This window comes from Haliotis asinina, chromosome 12, assembly GCF_037392515.1.
Source record: "Haliotis asinina isolate JCU_RB_2024 chromosome 12, JCU_Hal_asi_v2, whole genome shotgun sequence".
NCBI lineage: Eukaryota > Metazoa > Mollusca > Gastropoda > Lepetellida > Haliotidae > Haliotis > Haliotis asinina.
Genome location: NC_090291.1, coordinates 42,199,818 through 42,216,843, shown reverse-complemented (window position 1 = coordinate 42,216,843; position 17,026 = coordinate 42,199,818). Strand labels below are relative to the sequence as shown.

Here is a 17,026-nt window from a genome sequence, read left to right as displayed (position 1 = left end):
TGATCCAAAATAATTTGTTTGTATGTCATATACTCTTTTAACAATAATTGGCAAAATATGTTGTTTTTGCAACATTTATATATTATTCACATTCTACATTCATCAAGACGTTTTCTCTTCCTTCCATTATATCATGGAGCGGTATTCATATAAGGTTATGCTTGTTTACCAATATAGTTACTTTTATTGGAAAATTAACTGTTTAAATCAAGATTTTGTGGAGGCATATTTGACTGTTGTCAGTGGCTGGAGTAAATCTGGTGCAGCAGATAGTTGTGTCCATAAAGCACAAACTATCCAAACAAAGCCTGTTGGTGTTTTTCTAAGTCTTCAATGTCAGTAGGCATGGTATGTACAAATATAAAGTACGTGAAACTAACTTGACAGCAAGTCAGTCATTGCCTTTGTTGTTTCAAGGGTATGACAGGCTTGGAGAAAGCCTTGAGTACTAAGGGGGTGTTGTTGTAACAGTTCGTTTCTGTGGGTCTTACTAATCTGGTGTATACACAAACTACTCTGTTGTGTTTGTTTTTCTGAAAGTATCGGTTCGACAGCAACACACAAGCATCTGTCTGCTTCATTAATTAACACTTAATTTAGTCCTGTTCTATATAACAACAAGGCCTGGATCTACAGTAGTGTGACTAATTGATTTAAAGACTGTTAAGAAAGCTGGACGTACTTTGTTGATTGCTACTGACAACTGACAAAAGGTAAACATTTTTGCTGTCTCAGCAGTAATTAACCAGTCTGGATATTTTCCATATATTCAGTTTTGAGCATGAAGTTTAGGCATTGTATGGAAGGAACGTGGATGTCCACACTTACCAGTACAGATATTAGTATGCTTATCAAGCAAGTGTTAGTACAGCAGTATAGCTGGCAAGGTTAAGGATTTAGATACAGAATGAAGTGCACATCTGTACTGGCCAAGTGGTAAAACAAGTCCATGTGAAGACTATGTACTCCCTGGGTAAAAACGAGATAGTTTATTTGCTAGATGTTGAATGTCTTCTTTTGTCATGTCTGATATGCCTCTTGTTACCTGCCTTAAATTACGTTTTATTGTAAATCACTATTAGAATTGAACAGTGCAAGAATTCTGTGGATATACAAGTTCTTTATTATTGATACAAGAGACATTTCGTGCTTGATAACTGTGTTAGAAGCTACACCAAACATCGCTCATATTATTAATACAGAAGTTGCATGTCCTTTGAACACTTCCCATTGTTCACAACATCAACTTCTAAATGCCACTCAAATGTTATAAGGCAACATTGGTTAAATTTGATTAGTCTTTGCAGTTCATTTTGGATTATTTATTTATGCAGAGTAACAAGATTTTCAGACTTTCATTTGTCTCAGAATACTGACTCCCGTCCAAGACTAACATACTAGTAGATGATGTCATATTAAATTTATCATAGCTTTTTAGCTTTTGAAATGGAATCAATGTGATGAAAATACTGTCAATGTAGTAATCATGGTAACAGGTGTGTAAAAAGCGTCACATTTAAATTAATTTTAGAAAAGCTCATGTCAGTGTGATCCTGTTGTATTTTGACCTCTTGTTCAGAATCGTATTGACCTGTGAAGGTCTGGGTATAATAGGCCTTCAGCAACCCATGCTTGCCATAAAAGACAACTATGCTTTTCGTAAGAGCCAACTAACAGGATTGGGTGGTCAGGTTCTCTGACTTGGTTGACACCTGTCATTGGTTCCCAGTTGCGCAGATCAATGCTCATGCTGTTGATCACTGGATTGTCTGGGCCAGACTCAGATATGTAAAGACCGCAGTCATATAGCTGGGATATTGCCGAGTGTTGCGGAAGACTAAACTCACTCACTTAACTGAATCAGGTCAACAGGTAACAGTGCAATAGCGTAGTAATAAAACAGTTGCTTGTGATGCCAAGAACCAGATTCTATTGCCCGCATGGGTACAGTGTGTCCATTTTTGGTGTCCGCTGCCATGAAATTCTTGGAGGATTGCTAAAAGTGATGTTAAAGTAAACGCACTCTTCACGCTCCAAATTTGTCATGTCATGCTGACAGAAGATTGATCAATCCTTGGTAGTAAGTTTGGTAATGAAGTCAGTCTTTCCATTAAAATTCTGAATAACATTTTGTTTCAATTTTGTAAATGCTCTATTTTCATTGTATGAGTTCAGAGAAATTCTGATTTTCATATGTGTTCTGTAAGTGGGTGGTATATTGAATTTTTAAATCAATTACATTAACAGAGCTATCAATGTCAGGGTCAGTTTATTGATCAGGGTGTACATTGTGTTCGACAACCTTAGCACCAAGGTCATCAACATAGACTTACAACTATCTTAATGCTAAGATTCTTTTGTACAAGGCCACTCAGGATTTTTTAACAATTGATCTTGTTTAACAATGCTGAAAGATGTAGGCTCAGTTGGAAAGGTCCTTTGCATTGTGCTTGTTCCATTGTTTTATCAAATAGTGAAACTTTGTCGCAACAGCAGCAATAAAATGGTACCCAGGACTAGTACTAGCGACTGACAATGATCATTTTCATTATCCTCAACACAATCTATCACCTACAAACTAGAATGATTTTCAAAGGCCACATCAGTGATTGGATGCATTGTCTAAAATGAAGTTGTTCTTGTGGTACATTGAATCAAAACCTGCAGTGACAAAATATTTTACCCTTTTGAACTCTCTTAACGTGATTGTTTTATATTTTTCAGAACATGATTCAACTGTCCAAGCTTGAAAAGAAGAAGTTAATATGCGTCTAGCCAAGACAGACTCCATTCTGTTGATCTCTCAGAGGCTGCATATACACTAAGTTGTGATCATCACGGCATCAAGATGAATTCCTCAGGTAACCTTAGCAACCTGGACAGTGGAAGTGTTGGAATCAGTGCTACTGAAAGTTTCCACAACGACGGAACCGCAGTGTTATCGGTTCAGTTTGATCGGAAGTCCTCCTTTCTGGTTCATGATCACAAGACCTCCACGCCAGGACGGACCGTGCCCAAACCGTCGAGTCTCGACATGTCCATGACAAACTATGCCTCCCTGAAACCTTCTGAAGCGCCGTCGGCCATATCTACCATCAGTGTTGGAGACGGGGATGATGATGTGAACACAACCTTGAGTTTCGAAGAATGTAGTGACCCTCCAGGCTCACCAACGCTGCTGGACACATCTGAAGGTTCATCCCCAGCAATGTCACCACCTCGTCCGGAACACCGGGTGTTGAAGCAGACCTGCCGTGTTGACCCAAGTACTATTCCTGAGATTCGAGTAGAGGCAGAACCAGAGACACTATACCCAGAAGACATTAGGGTGCCCATCCTAGGGTATGAGGTCATGGAGGAGAGAGCCAAGTTCACTGTGAGTAACTTGAGAAAATGAAAGGAAAGAAAGTCAGAGCTCCAGATAATCTTTTGAGCCTTGGGCTACCTAAGTCATTAAGGCATTTGTTTGTTGATTGTGCCAAAGACTCCCGTTTAATTCCCTTTACAGTTACAATGTGTGAAGCCCATTTCTGGTGTCATCTGGTGTGATATTGCTGGAATGTTGCTGAATGTTATGTAAGATGGTGTTAATCAGCAGTATTTGCTCCATCACCAGTATTCTTCATCACTATTAGCTACATCACCAGTATTATTCTTCAGTATTAGCTAAATCACCAGTATTATTCAACAGTATTAGTTACATCACCAGTATTACTCATCAGTATTAGCTACATTACCAGTATTATTCAACAGTGTTAGTACATATGAAACATGTTTGTTCAAATATCTAGTAAGCAAGATAGGATAATCATTTTACCATGTTTACCTTTGTAGGTCTACAAGATACAGGTTGAAAAGTCTGATCATGAATCCTGGTTTGTCTTCCGCCGTTACACAGATTTCAGTCATCTGAATGAAAAAGTATGTCCATAATCTATTGGTTCTTTCTTCAGTAGTATTTAAGTTTGATTGGTTGCTTGCTAGACAGGTTTTCAAATTACACAGAAGGTTACTCATATTTCTTCCTGGCAAATGGTTAAAAGCAGTGTTGTTATTATTGCAGTGTAATAGCCCACAGAAGATATTGTAATACATTGCATAAATTTGCAATATATTGGAACTGAAGTGTTTGACACTTTACGTGCTAAAGTTAATTTTTGCTTAGCATCTTTTGGTAGTCAAGGATACAGGGAAGACTTGATAAATATGCACACAATTCAGGAGTGTATTAAAGGGTGTTTGGATCCTTAGAAAAGAGATAGAATGAGTTTAGATTTGCTGCCTTGGTAAATAATCCATTAATATCTGACCCTATATGGTTTTGGGGTACCAACTGGATTTTTCAACACATGGTTACAAAATGTCCGCTGAATTATTGTTTAACTGGATTCCTGTACAAGGCTATTAAGATGTCTGATCATACATACACTGAAGTTTTTTTAAGTTTTATCATTACGCCAACATGGAAATCAGTAAGAAATATGAACTTCAACAAGTTGTAGTGTAACCATTGTAACCATGAAATTTTCTTGTTATGTCTATTCAACAATATATCACATGTCTAAAAACAGATTTCTTATACATTCCAATCCGCCATACCATAATAGATAGATGATTGTTTTCATCAGTTGTAGATGAAGGAGAACTTCTTTACCTAAGGTACTTACCTGTTTTTCTTCTGTAATTTAGTTGCTGAGCATGTTCCCGGGAATCCGATTATCTCTTCCACCTAAGCGCTGGTTTCGTAGTAACTATGAGCGGGAGTTCTTGGAGGATCGATTGCACGGCTTGCAGGCTTTCCTCAACAATGTCACAGGGCACAGTGAAATCTGCAACAGGTTGGTTCAGTGGTATTTTACTTTTTTTGTGAACAGCTGTCAAATCAAAACAACTTAACTGTTTTGGAAGTGATTTAAGCCAAGACAGGTTTGCTCGCTGCCATTTCTACAGCAAGGACTAGGTGACAGACATCCAGATATCCAGTTATTTGGATGATTTCTGCAAAAACAAATGTGTTTGGATGTCAGGGGCCTCACTGTACTAAGGTATCCACTTACGCACATGCAAGCTTGAGTGTCAGTTTGGAAAGCACAGTTACTGGGCTGGTAGGGTAGCCAAGTGGTTAAAGCAATTCAGTCAATTCAGTACAGTGTGTCAGGCCCATTTCTGCTGGAATTTTTCTCACAGTTAGACAATTAAATTTCATGTTACCCTGCTCAGCTCCAACCTTTGATTTAAGAGATCATCATCATGCGTCCTCTTGAAATGATGAAAATAACAGTCATTCCTTCATTACTTGCAGCAAGCCAGTTCGAGAGTTTTTCTGTTTCGATGATCCTCCTGGGCCGCATGACAGTCTAGAAGAGAGTCGGGTAAGTTTCCTGTTGTCATGGTAACACCATTCTCCGCAATCTTTCCACTACATGATATTGATCTCTAAATAAGTGATCAGATTGTCAGTGACAGCATGAGCACTGATATCAGAACTTGTATAAAGTGAAGTGCATCAACCAAGTCCATTTTGTCACCAGTTTTGATGGCTCGCTGAAGATCAGAGACCAATTTTTACCAAGATCATAGCTGGGGCACCTGCTTTCATTCGTTCGTAAAGCTGAAGACCCGTTTTAATTCTCCACATGGGTACAATGTGTTAAGTTCATTTATGGTGTCCCCTGCCATAATATTGCTGGAATATTACTGAAAGTGTAAGACTAAAATTCAAACATTGTGTCGTAAAATCAGGGCAAGTGGAATATTGGTCAGGACAAGTCACTTTCTTGAAGTCATTTGCCCTGTGGCAAGTGGCTTTTAAGAAACAATTGAAGCCTTGTCATGTTACATGTTTTAATTTTAAAACTTGATCTGAAAAGAGAAAGACTCCTGTGATATGACCTCTCATATTTTGCCCATACGCTGACATCGTTCAACATTCTTACTTGCTGTTGAGGTCATTGAATGAGAACAAATGCTATACATCTTTCAGGCTCTGTGTGAGAACCTGGAAGAGACTACGTACCATCTCCGACAGGAACTGGATGACAGAGACCAGGAAATCCGTCTTCTCCGGGAGGAGCTGGACCTATACAAGTCTCAAGTCACCATGCTGTCAAAACGTCTACGGTAGGTCAAAGCCTCTGTCATGAATAGTTAAACTGTATCGGTGGCAGTCTGTTGCGTGATGTCACTACGTACACGCTTGCTGCACTGTTGTCAAACAGGTCATAGGTAATGAGTCACAGGTCACCATGCTGTCAAAACACCTCCAAAAGGTCATGTCAAGGTCACAGTGCTATTATTCAGTGATGTCACAACATGCTGTATAATTTTTATGTTGGGGAAAAATTTATTTGTAATACATAGGGGATACAAAGGGCTCTCCATCTAATGCCATTTTTATTAAATGAGTTAGTGATTTGATATTAAACGAGCAAAAGTAAGTTTGATACTAGATCTTTCATGATTTTAATAAATATGGTATTTCATGTTACCATAACCCACAAAATAAGTCACTTGTCCGAAACTTGAATACAGAAACTTAGTGGAAGATAGCTGAAAGATGACGCAGGTAAAACAGGTAAAACGTTGCATGATTTTAAATTGTATTTTAACTTAACAAGTCTGAGAGAGTAATGTATTTAAATAAAGACCTTATGAAAATTCACAAGGCAAAGGTTTTGTTTTCCATATTTTGAAATGCCTGAGACAGTGAGAAAAAAGGGTATTTTCTGTTCATCTGGTGGGTCTTATCTGCAGCTGGAGGAATTGTTTCAGGATCAACACTTGGACGAATCATACATCTACACGACAGAAGTACATGAACTTGAAAAATCCTTCTAGAGGACACACGCCATCAAAGGTTAAGACCACATCCAAGCACACACCTAGATATAGTAGTTTAGTTCTTGCGATAATGGAAAGATCTCCATATCCTCGATGACTATGGCCCAAAGAGTCAATAGTCACATGTGTGCAGAAGCAAATGAGACAGAACCAGTCAGCTTGAGGATGCTTGATCAGCTGTTTTGTTGTGGATCTTTGATTCACAGTGTGTGGAGTTTAGGTCCACAGTCTGATGGAGTTTTGATCAAGTGTGTCTTGTGGACTGACAGAATGTGCTTATCTGTTTATGGTTCAGTTTCATCTGCTGTGCCTGATGGAGTGGATAAACAGGGACTGAAGGAGTTGATCTGTTATGTTTTGTGGAGTTTGGATCCACAATCTCTTTTGGCATAAGGGCCCTCAGTGGCTTGTTATGTTTGATTCCTCAAGTTTATCTCCTCAGTGGCACATATTCATTTCATCATCAGTGACTGGTGGAGATTGGACCCCCAGTGTCAGATTGACATTGGATCCTCAGTGGCTGGTGGAGTTTGGACCCCCAGTGTCAGATTGACATTGGATCCTCAGTGGCTGGTGGAGTTTGGACCCCCAGTGTCAGATGGACATTGGATCCTCAGTGACTGGTGGAATTTGGACCTTCAGTGGCAGATAGACATTGGATCCTCAGTGGTAGATAAACATTGGATCCTAAGTGGCTGGTAGAGTTTTGGATCCTCAGTGTCAGATGGACATTGGATTCTCAGTGGCTGATGGAGTTTGGACCCTCAGTTGCTGGTGGAGTCTCGACCCTCCATGACGGATTGAGTTAGGTTCCTCAGTGTCAGACAGACATTGTACCCTCAGTGACAGGTGGAATTTGGACCTTCAGTGTCAGATGGACATTGGATCCTCAGTGGCTGGTGGAGTTTTGGATCCTCAGTGCCAGATGTAGTTTTGACCCTCAGTGTCAGCTAGACATTGGATGCTGAGTGACTAGAGTTTGGACCATTAGTTCCTCAGTGAGTTTGGACCCACAGTGACTTGTGAAGTTTGGATCCTCAAAGACTGGTGGAGTTTGGACCCACAGTAACTGGTGAGGTTTGAATCCTCTTTGGCTGGTGGAATTTGAACCCTCAGTGATTGGTGGAATTTGGACCCACAGTGACTGGTAGAACTTGGACCCTCAGTGGCTGGTGGAGCTTGGATCCTCATTGACTTGTGGAATTTGGACCTTCAGTATCAGATGTATATTGGATCCTCAGTGGCTGGTGGAGTTTTGGATCCTCAGTGACTGGTGGAGCTTGGACCCTCAGCAGCTGGTGGAGTTTGGACCCCCAAGCAGCTGGTGGAGCTTGGACCCTCAGCGGCAGGTGGAGTTTGGACCCTCAGTGGCTGGTCGAACTTGGACCCTCAGCGGCAGTTGGAGTTCAGACACTCAGTGGCTGGTGGAGCTTGGATCCTCAGTGGCTGGTGGAGCATGGACCCCCAGTGGAGGATACTATAGACAAGAGACCTGGTGCTATGTAAAGCATGCAACCTACTACAGAACACACACACATGGAAGAATATATGGCATACAGTCCACCAATGCCAAGAGATATGCTGACACTCGTAACATACAGCCTGCTTGTATCATGGCTAAGCATGGATACTCGAGACTTGTCCAGGAAAACAAGTGACTGTAGGCATGAACAACAGTTCCTGGTATCGTGGTAAGATGATTCCCATTTCAGTCTTCGCGTAACACTGATAATAAAGTATTTGGTCTGAATCTCCAGAGTACCACAGGCAACTATATCACTATCATTGCAGGGCTTGATTTAAATACAGGTATATCCATCATGCATGGATTTGTTGTTGCTTATTTATTTTGAAGAATAATGTTTATTTATCATCACAAATGAGAATTGTTTTATTGAATATGGAAATGAAATTTATTTTAAAAAACTCAAACTACATTAAATCCCAAAGCAGAAACTCCAAAATGACTTTAAAATATTTCTTAAACTGAACATTTGTGTAACCTTGCTGTCATACCTCAAGTGGAATTTTAACTGAATTTGGGGGATGACAAATAGCACATGGAATTTTCCGAGTACAAACCTTTTTGAGGTAGAAGTTTTAAAGGTATGTGTGGATACTCAGTTTCATGATTTGGTAAGCTGTGGTCTGATTGGTCAATCTCAAAGGTTACCTGATGCGACCTTCTACAAAGGTTTCATCACAAAGTTTCAATGTTTTGTTACTTGGAACACTGGTTGACTTGATGGACTTTTTTGTCAGTGTTTATCAATCACAGTGCTGTTTCAATGATACCAGTGTATTTAATTGTCAACTTAACTCAAAACTGATATCAAGCATGTATAAAACACTCATAACAAACTTCATTATTAGTTATTAGTGGGGGTATTGTATGCTGTTCAGGTGTTATATTGCTTTAGAATTTCTAGGCGGTTGACATTGCCTTGCTGCCAGTATTCGACAGTGAAGATATTTTTCTAAGTCTATTCCTATTCAGAGACTAACATCATCATGTGATCAGGTTTGCTGACTTAATCTGTACATAGCATGAGTGAGTGAGTCAATGCAGCACTCAGCAGTGTTCCAGATATGTGGTGGCAGTTTGTAAAAATCTCAATCTGGACTAGACAGTCCAGTGATCAACAGCATGAGCATCAATCCATGCAATTTTGATAGAAAGACACGTGTGAAGCAAGTCAGTGAGAGGGACTGTTAGACGCCCCTTATGACAAGCATTGGGTTCTGAAAATCAGGTTTGTGCCAGATCTTCTAGGGTTGCATATCATTATATCGTAATGGAGTTTATCAATGCTCATGATGTCCATCACTGGTTTGTCTGGTCCAGACTCAGTTGTTTTCAGACTGCCATCATATATGGAATATTGCTGAGTATGACGTAAAACAACAACCATTTAAGAACAAATATGAAAATATTCATTTGTTAGTGATGAGGTAAAATTGAGATCACGTTTTTTCTGCAGGGAGATGTCTGGTGTGAGGGACACATCAGCCCTGATGTCGCCAATATCGAATGAGTTCTCTGTGGCTGAATGTGACATGGAGGTCAGTCTGGAGCCGGAAGCTGACCAGTCTCATCCCCTGGCCTCTAGTGACAACAGGTATGGCCATGTACCATCTCTGTATAAATATGCCTAGAATATAAAAGTTAAACTGTTTGTCTAATTTTGTAAATATTCATTGCTTTGTGGTGTTTGCCATTTGAAATTAATTATTATGTTGTATTTATTATTTAATGAGCCTAAGCAAACTATTCTATTCTTTATTTCTATTTTGATGTTAATATTTCTCTTTTGTTCCAATTTATACATGTTGTTGTTTTCAGGAATTTTCGTCTGATACTGACAAAATTTTGTGTGTCCCATTTTGTTTGGTCAAACAACACAAGTTAGGCATATTCCCAAAAAATCAAATAGCTACAAAGATTCAGGTTAGAAATGATCTTCAGGAACCCCTGCTTGTTGTACAAGGTGACTGACAGGAACGAGTGGTCAGATTTGCTGACACATGCAATAGTATCCCACTTGCATAGACGGATGCTTATGCTACTGATCACTTGATTGTCTGACTCAGTTCCAGACTCGATTATTTACTGCCTGCTATCATATAGCTGGAATATTGCTGAGTGTGGCATAAAACTAAACTTACTCACTCACTTATATTCTAAAAATTCTTAGGCCTACCTTTTAGAGTTGTTGTTGCACATTCCTTCAACTTGATACTTTGGTTCCTTGCAGACTGGAAGATGGGAATCGGGAAACGTCAACACCGATTCCAGACAAGGATCATCCGACTGTCAGAAAGAGCCCCCAAACATCCCACGTGGTCCCAGTCATGGTGCACAACGAAGCAGAAGATAATACATAGTTGGAGTTACCTCCCTTCTGCTCCATCTCCATGGCCAAAAGTGTGAACAAACGTGTTGAATCTGCATACATGGTGCTCATCAATGTTACACCTCTTAAGAAGTTGAACATGAAATGAAAAACTCTCTAATAATCAGATTATATACATTTACTCAATATTGTCATGTGGACAACAGATCTTGCTGAATGTACATCCTTGATTAATCACGAAATCACATATACACAACATGCATGTGATCAGTACAGACTTGTATAACCGTGACGTTTTACACATTTTGGAGACCTATAATTCTGTATGGTTGTATCTTCACAAGACACATGATATTTCTGGGTGTCCAACCCTGTTTCCTGAAGTGCTATTCTCAATCACAGTTGTGGATGATGTTTTATACACGTGCCTTTGTTTTGCATCAGTGGAATTAATTCCATATTCACACAATAATGACTGCATATTGCCACTTTCACAATTTGAATATTTATTGCTCATGTAGATACAAACTGTACATATTACATGCTAATGGGATCCGTCATCTCTGGAATTGTTTCTACAGAAGAATCATGACTGGATGAATTGTATATAAATTCTATCGTCCCAAATTCGGTGATAATCTTGTACATAAGTCATGTCTATGATAACTTATTTGTATGGTGTTGCCCTACAAGCTGAGAGACCATCTCTTTCTATGTTGTTTCAATTTAGAAAAAATAGTTCTGTATTTTTAGCATGAGAATTAATTAATAACTGAAGTATTAAGGCAGCAAGGAATATCGTCCTGAATATGAATTAGTTTAGGACAAAGGTTAGATATTACTGTTACAGTGTTCGCGTTTATGCAGAAACCTGCATTTTTCACGGAAAAAAATGATGAAAACACGTAATATTTATTTTGCGTGCTTGTTTTGGATGCATAGATTGTGATTACTAAATTTCAAAAGGTACTTTAAAACAAGAAGAAGTACAGAACCAATATAATTTGAAATGATTCGCAATTGTAATAAAAATATTGCACACAAGAGATTTGGACTACACATTTATATTTTATTTCAGCGTGCACTTCAACAAAATCTACCGTGAACACTGCTATTAGTTTGTGTATTTCAACGGTCCATGGTCTGCGGTTACAGTTATTGTTTTGTCAGATAGGAAGAAATAGTATTTGAAATTGTTTATGATATTAAAGTCTCTCTTAAAAATGTTTAAAATTGTTTACATTTACATTACATGTTTCTCTTTGGGGCAAAAAATTAATAACCAATGTTTTTACTACATTGAAATAACAGAAAGTTATGGTCTTTAGAGCTGTGTGGTATTGCTGATTTTCCATGCTTTTGTACTTACCTTGTGTTCAGTATTGCCTAAGACTGAGATAATTGCTTTGCTTTGATACACTCAAGCAGTAATGATAGATAGCTTTGTTACCTGATATTACAATTCAGATCTCAACTTTGCAATTGAAAATATAAAGCTGACCTGTACTGTCACAATGTTGAATTGAATGTCCTATTTTTTATTTCTTTGAAAACTATTATTTATCATTGTTACGTTTCTAGTTTTTTTTAGTTCAAATATAAAGATTTCGGTTGTTGAAAGTGGATAAATTTGCAAGATGAATTTTATCTGTTTTAATGAAGTCTCCATTAGTAATGTAATATTATACTTATTTCCTGAAGATTTTATCTCTTTTAGTGGCAGTTCAGAGAATGTTTTAAGACAAAAATTTGTTGATTGGTTGAAAACAGTATTATTCCAAAGGTGTTGTTAAGTTAATGGTTTCCTTTGGAAAAGCTATTCTCCCCTTGTTGGAAAAGGGAAATAATTGTAATTGGTGATTTTTTATATTTCTATTATTGTTTTTACTACATTGCTGCTATTAGCTTTTCTTCTTCAAATCAGTGTTTGTAATATCATTGTGATTTGACTGTTTGATTTTCGCAAGCGATGAGGATAATTAAGAAATTTCTTGTATACCAAGTAAAAGGCCCTCAGTATGTCATGCTGGTATGACAGGCTGACTGGGGATCGGATGGAGACAGTGGGAGATTGTGAGTTATTTGTAGTTCGTCAAGCTCCTCACTGTGATAGCCTGTCCACTCTGCTGTCTATACTGTTGCCATGGCCAATCATAGTCCCGGTGAGTCATTGTGGTCAAAGTGTTCGCTCGTCACGGTGAAGACCCAGGTTCATTTACCCTCATGGGTACAATGTGTGAAGCTCATTTCTGGCGTACCCTGCCGTGATATTGCTGGAATACTGCTAAAGGCGGAGTAAAGCTAAAATCACTCACTCACTCATTCAGTGGGTCTAGCGTGTGCTCCTCACACTGAATACCCAGGTTTGATTCCCACATGGGTACGTATGACATCCACTTAAAGGGGTCCTCCACTGTGATTGTGCTTGAATATTGCTAAATGTGGCATGAAAACCAACTCACCCCCACATACCACAGCCCTTCAGTGCAGGAAGGGTGGCTGCCTAGAGGTTATGTCAGTAGCTTATCCTGCTAAAGGTCTGGGTTTCCTTCCCACATGGTCCTGGCCATGAAATTACTGCAGTATTTCCAAAAAGCAGTGTAGACTGATCCTCGCTCACCAATGGCTTGTTTCCATGTCTGTTTTCTTTGTAAGTAACAAACTTGAAACAATATCTTCTTGGAATCCTTTTTTAATTGTTTTTATTTATTTTTGTTTTGCATTTTCACTTATTACAGCCTTAGCTTTAGTTGTGGGTGTGCAATAGTCAAACTAGTTAAGGCTTTTTTTTGTCCTAGTGTGGTGTGTTTGGGCATAGTTTGCGTTTTTCTTAGTTCCTGCAGAAACAGGTAAAGCTGAATGTCAGGTATTTGATGTCAGAGCTTTAAGAAACAACCATATTTAAACAGTAAATTAAAATTATTTTTTAAATGTTTAGAATGAAGAGGTAACAAAATACGACTCCCAATGAGGTTCTTCAATCTGTACAGATGACAGTTTCTGATATGTAAATCATTATTTATGTCTTCACTTTTTTTACATTTGTAGCTTTCATTACAATATTTTACAAAACATTCTGCCAAAACGATCATGAGAAAGGTACTATAAATTTTGTCAAACAATATGTTGTAACTTTATTCAGTTTTTTATTCAGTTTCATGGCAGCATTGTCAAATGCACAACCAATGAATTGTTATTTTCCGCAGGTTGTGAAAAGGTTTACACATCTCTGAGTGCTTATTTTGGTGAAATACTATTTCTTTTCATCAAATATTTGATATTTATTTTAGTGAACAATGATTACTGGATAATATTGAACATTAATAATTGTAGACAGTATTTATCTAAGATAGGAACCCTGCCATGTAACTGGAATACATGTATTACTGAGTGTGGCATGAAACTCACTCACTCGGCAATATAGTTTGAATAGCAACAATCTACAATAACTACAATGTTTTGCGTTTTAGCCAATCATTTGCATATGCCACTATATATACTACTCAAAGGAAGTTAGAGAACGCTTAATTTTGACATGGATGAATAAAGGTTTTCTTGAAATTCTTTTGAGTAGTATTCATGGCTTGGGGTAAATTATATGTCAGTGTTTCAGCTTTGGTGTGAATCTCACTCAATTCACAACACATACAATTTGAACTTGGGTATAATCTTCAAATATATATGACTAAGCAATTATAATTATTAATATTAATATTATAAGCAATTATAACTCTCACTTCTATATTTTTTGGGCACACTAATTTCAGAATGAAGCCACCATAACTATCACCATGTGCCTTGGTGGTGGACATATTGTATCATCTGTGGGGTAACTTCCCTTCACATTCAGTGGAAAGTTAGTATTCCTAAAATACACAAATTACTTGACAACAATATCGGGATACATGTGACTTGACTCATTTTTATCCTACTTCTAATTGTTTAGTGAACTGTGTGAGATTCTCATTAAGATGGGATTTACAATACAAGTATGTCAAGCTGAATGCATCAAAATTGTCTCTAGTCAGTACAGTGTGCTTTCAGCGTGAACTATCTCCATGACCTGTTTAGGGTTCTAATTTAGGAATGCATCTATCCAGTTTTATTTTGAAGCCTTTTATATTTTGCTTGATTCTTTTGCCACAAGCATTTGCCTCAGGAATGCTTTATCAGGTTGTTTCAAGGGTTATTTGAAGAACTATCACTTAATATCAATTTTGTTTCCACCACTTTTTACAATTCCAAACTATCCTGGAAACAAGAAACAGATTGATGATGCCTTGATAAATATGTGTACAACTGTCTAGAAGTGGGATAGAGAAGTGTCTAGTTATGCCATGCCATACTTTCCATATGTATTTTGTGCTGTTGTATCTTTTGATATGTACCAAGAGAATTTGGTGATTTACAATTTGAAATGTTGAACTTATCTGTAAGGTAACAGGTTTCTGTACTCTCCCTATGCCACATATACAACACCAGATTTGTACAGATGTATCAGCATGTTGCTTCATGTGCTTTTTTCTGAATTATTTTTATACAAAAAGTTGTTATTTGTGAAGAGCACAGGTGGCTTATCATAGAGAGATTATGGGGTGCACTTGTAATGTCCAACATTGTCTTCTCTCTCATGTCCAAATCAGGCAAGGAATGACAGGATTCCCGTGGGAGCACAGTTAAGCTTGAGTTAAGCACCAATAATGCTCATATTCAGCACCATAAAGTTATATTCAACACTAGCATGGCTTAAGTTAGGAACAAGAGAGACCAGTACTTGCACAAAGGAGCTTGAATTTAGCACCAGTGAAGTTTATATTCAGCACTAGCACAACTTAAATTAGGAATAAGAGAGGCTAGTACTACTAGCACAATGAAACTTGAATTAAGCACCAGTAAAGCTAATATTCTGCACTAGTAAGAATGGAATTAGGGACAAGAGTGGCTAGTACTAACACAATTAAGCTTGCATTTAGCATTTGAAAGGCTTGTATTGAGCAGTGGTAAGATATGTACCATCAACACTAACTCTGGTCCATTAGTAAGGCTGAATTTAGTACTGATATGGTTCATACTGGTATGATTCGTACTGGTGCTGTTAAGGTTAGTTCCAGCACTAGTTAGTCAGCCTGGTACTGATCTCCGTGGGAATATAAGTAGAACATGGTCCCCTTCAAGGAATGGTCATTGGTTAATTGTGACAGGACACCAATCTATTGTCCTAGTGTAATCCTTCCTCAGTTGCTAGTAATGTGGTTTGGGCACATGGGTAGCCAAATTGTCAGAGTTTGTGAAGAGTTGCTTTCCTTTAAGTTGCCAGGAACCTATGCCATGGTTCGTCTAAGGCTTGTCCTGACTGTGACATTTTGGGCCAGGTTGGCCAAATCTAGATTTTGTTTTGAAGAGTTACTTCCCTTAGGCATGTCAGGAACCTGTGACCATGGATTTGAATCCCAGATTTGTTCTGATTTTATTCCATGGTGTTGAACCACAACTACAGTTTCAATATGTCATTGATTAACATAAAATACTGCCTCTTTTTATGCCCCTTCCTTGACCAACCAGCAAAACCATACCCAGACATGTCTTGATATATAATAAGCCCTATGACAACCCTCACATCTCAGTAAGAAATGACCAGCCTTGAAGTATTCCACAGTGACTCTACTCCAGTGTTGTTGAGAGGAGCCTGTTCTTGGACCATCATCTAATGTGACACTCTCACTTCCTGATGATTTTAAGAGGACTTGTATCCCTGAATTTTTAACACGACTGTGGGTTAATATTAAACGAATGAGCAATACGGTTTTGCTGCAGTTACAGAACCCCAATCTTTTACTGTACAATTGTTTTCATATAATGCTATGCATATTTTTTTCAGTATTAAAAAATGATAAAATATTGACATTGTCTTGTGTTTTTTAATGGATTCACAAGGATTGATTTGATAGATATTGCTTGCCTGAAGTCCTTCAGTGGACAAAGCATCTGCACAGAGAACACAAGGTCGGTGGTTCGAACCTAGGCGGAGTGGTGGGGGTAGCCTAGTGGTTAAAGCATTCACTCGTCATGGCGAAGACCTGGGTTTGATTCCCCACATGGGTGCAATGTGTGAAGCCCATTACTAGTGTCAACCACCATGATATATTGCTAAAAGTGGCATAAAACTGAACTCACTCATTCGAAGCAAGGCCACGAAACACAAAACATTTTTTTAAGATATGATAGTTCTTGTTACCATGCCTGGATAAAGGAAAGACTGGGTTTATTGAGAATATATGTGTCTGAGTTGAGTACTTCATGTTAAACTGCAGTGCTGTATCTTCATAAAACCA

General features: G+C 38.3%; 1 protein-coding gene across 2 annotated transcripts in view; it reads left to right on the top strand.

The window, feature by feature from the left end:
* Nucleotides 1-16,588, top strand: part of LOC137258516 (sorting nexin-16-like) — a 252,850-nt gene extending 236,262 nt beyond the window's left edge. The window contains exons 2-8 of one of the 2 annotated variants that reach the window (XM_067796220.1): nt 2,808-3,376; nt 3,835-3,921; nt 4,690-4,838; nt 5,303-5,372; nt 5,984-6,120; nt 9,822-9,959; nt 10,596-16,588. In XM_067796220.1, coding sequence (XP_067652321.1) covers nt 2,849-3,376; nt 3,835-3,921; nt 4,690-4,838; nt 5,303-5,372; nt 5,984-6,120; nt 9,822-9,959; nt 10,596-10,725 — 1,239 coding nt within the window. In that variant the 5' untranslated portion in view covers nt 2,808-2,848 and the 3' untranslated portion in view covers nt 10,726-16,588. Of the gene's footprint in view, nt 1-2,724; nt 3,377-3,834; nt 3,922-4,689; nt 4,839-5,302; nt 5,373-5,983; nt 6,121-9,821; nt 9,960-10,595 lie in introns of both variants that reach the window. The other variant, XM_067796219.1, reaches the window with a different exon arrangement.
* The last annotated feature ends 438 nt before the right edge of the window (nt 16,589-17,026 follow it).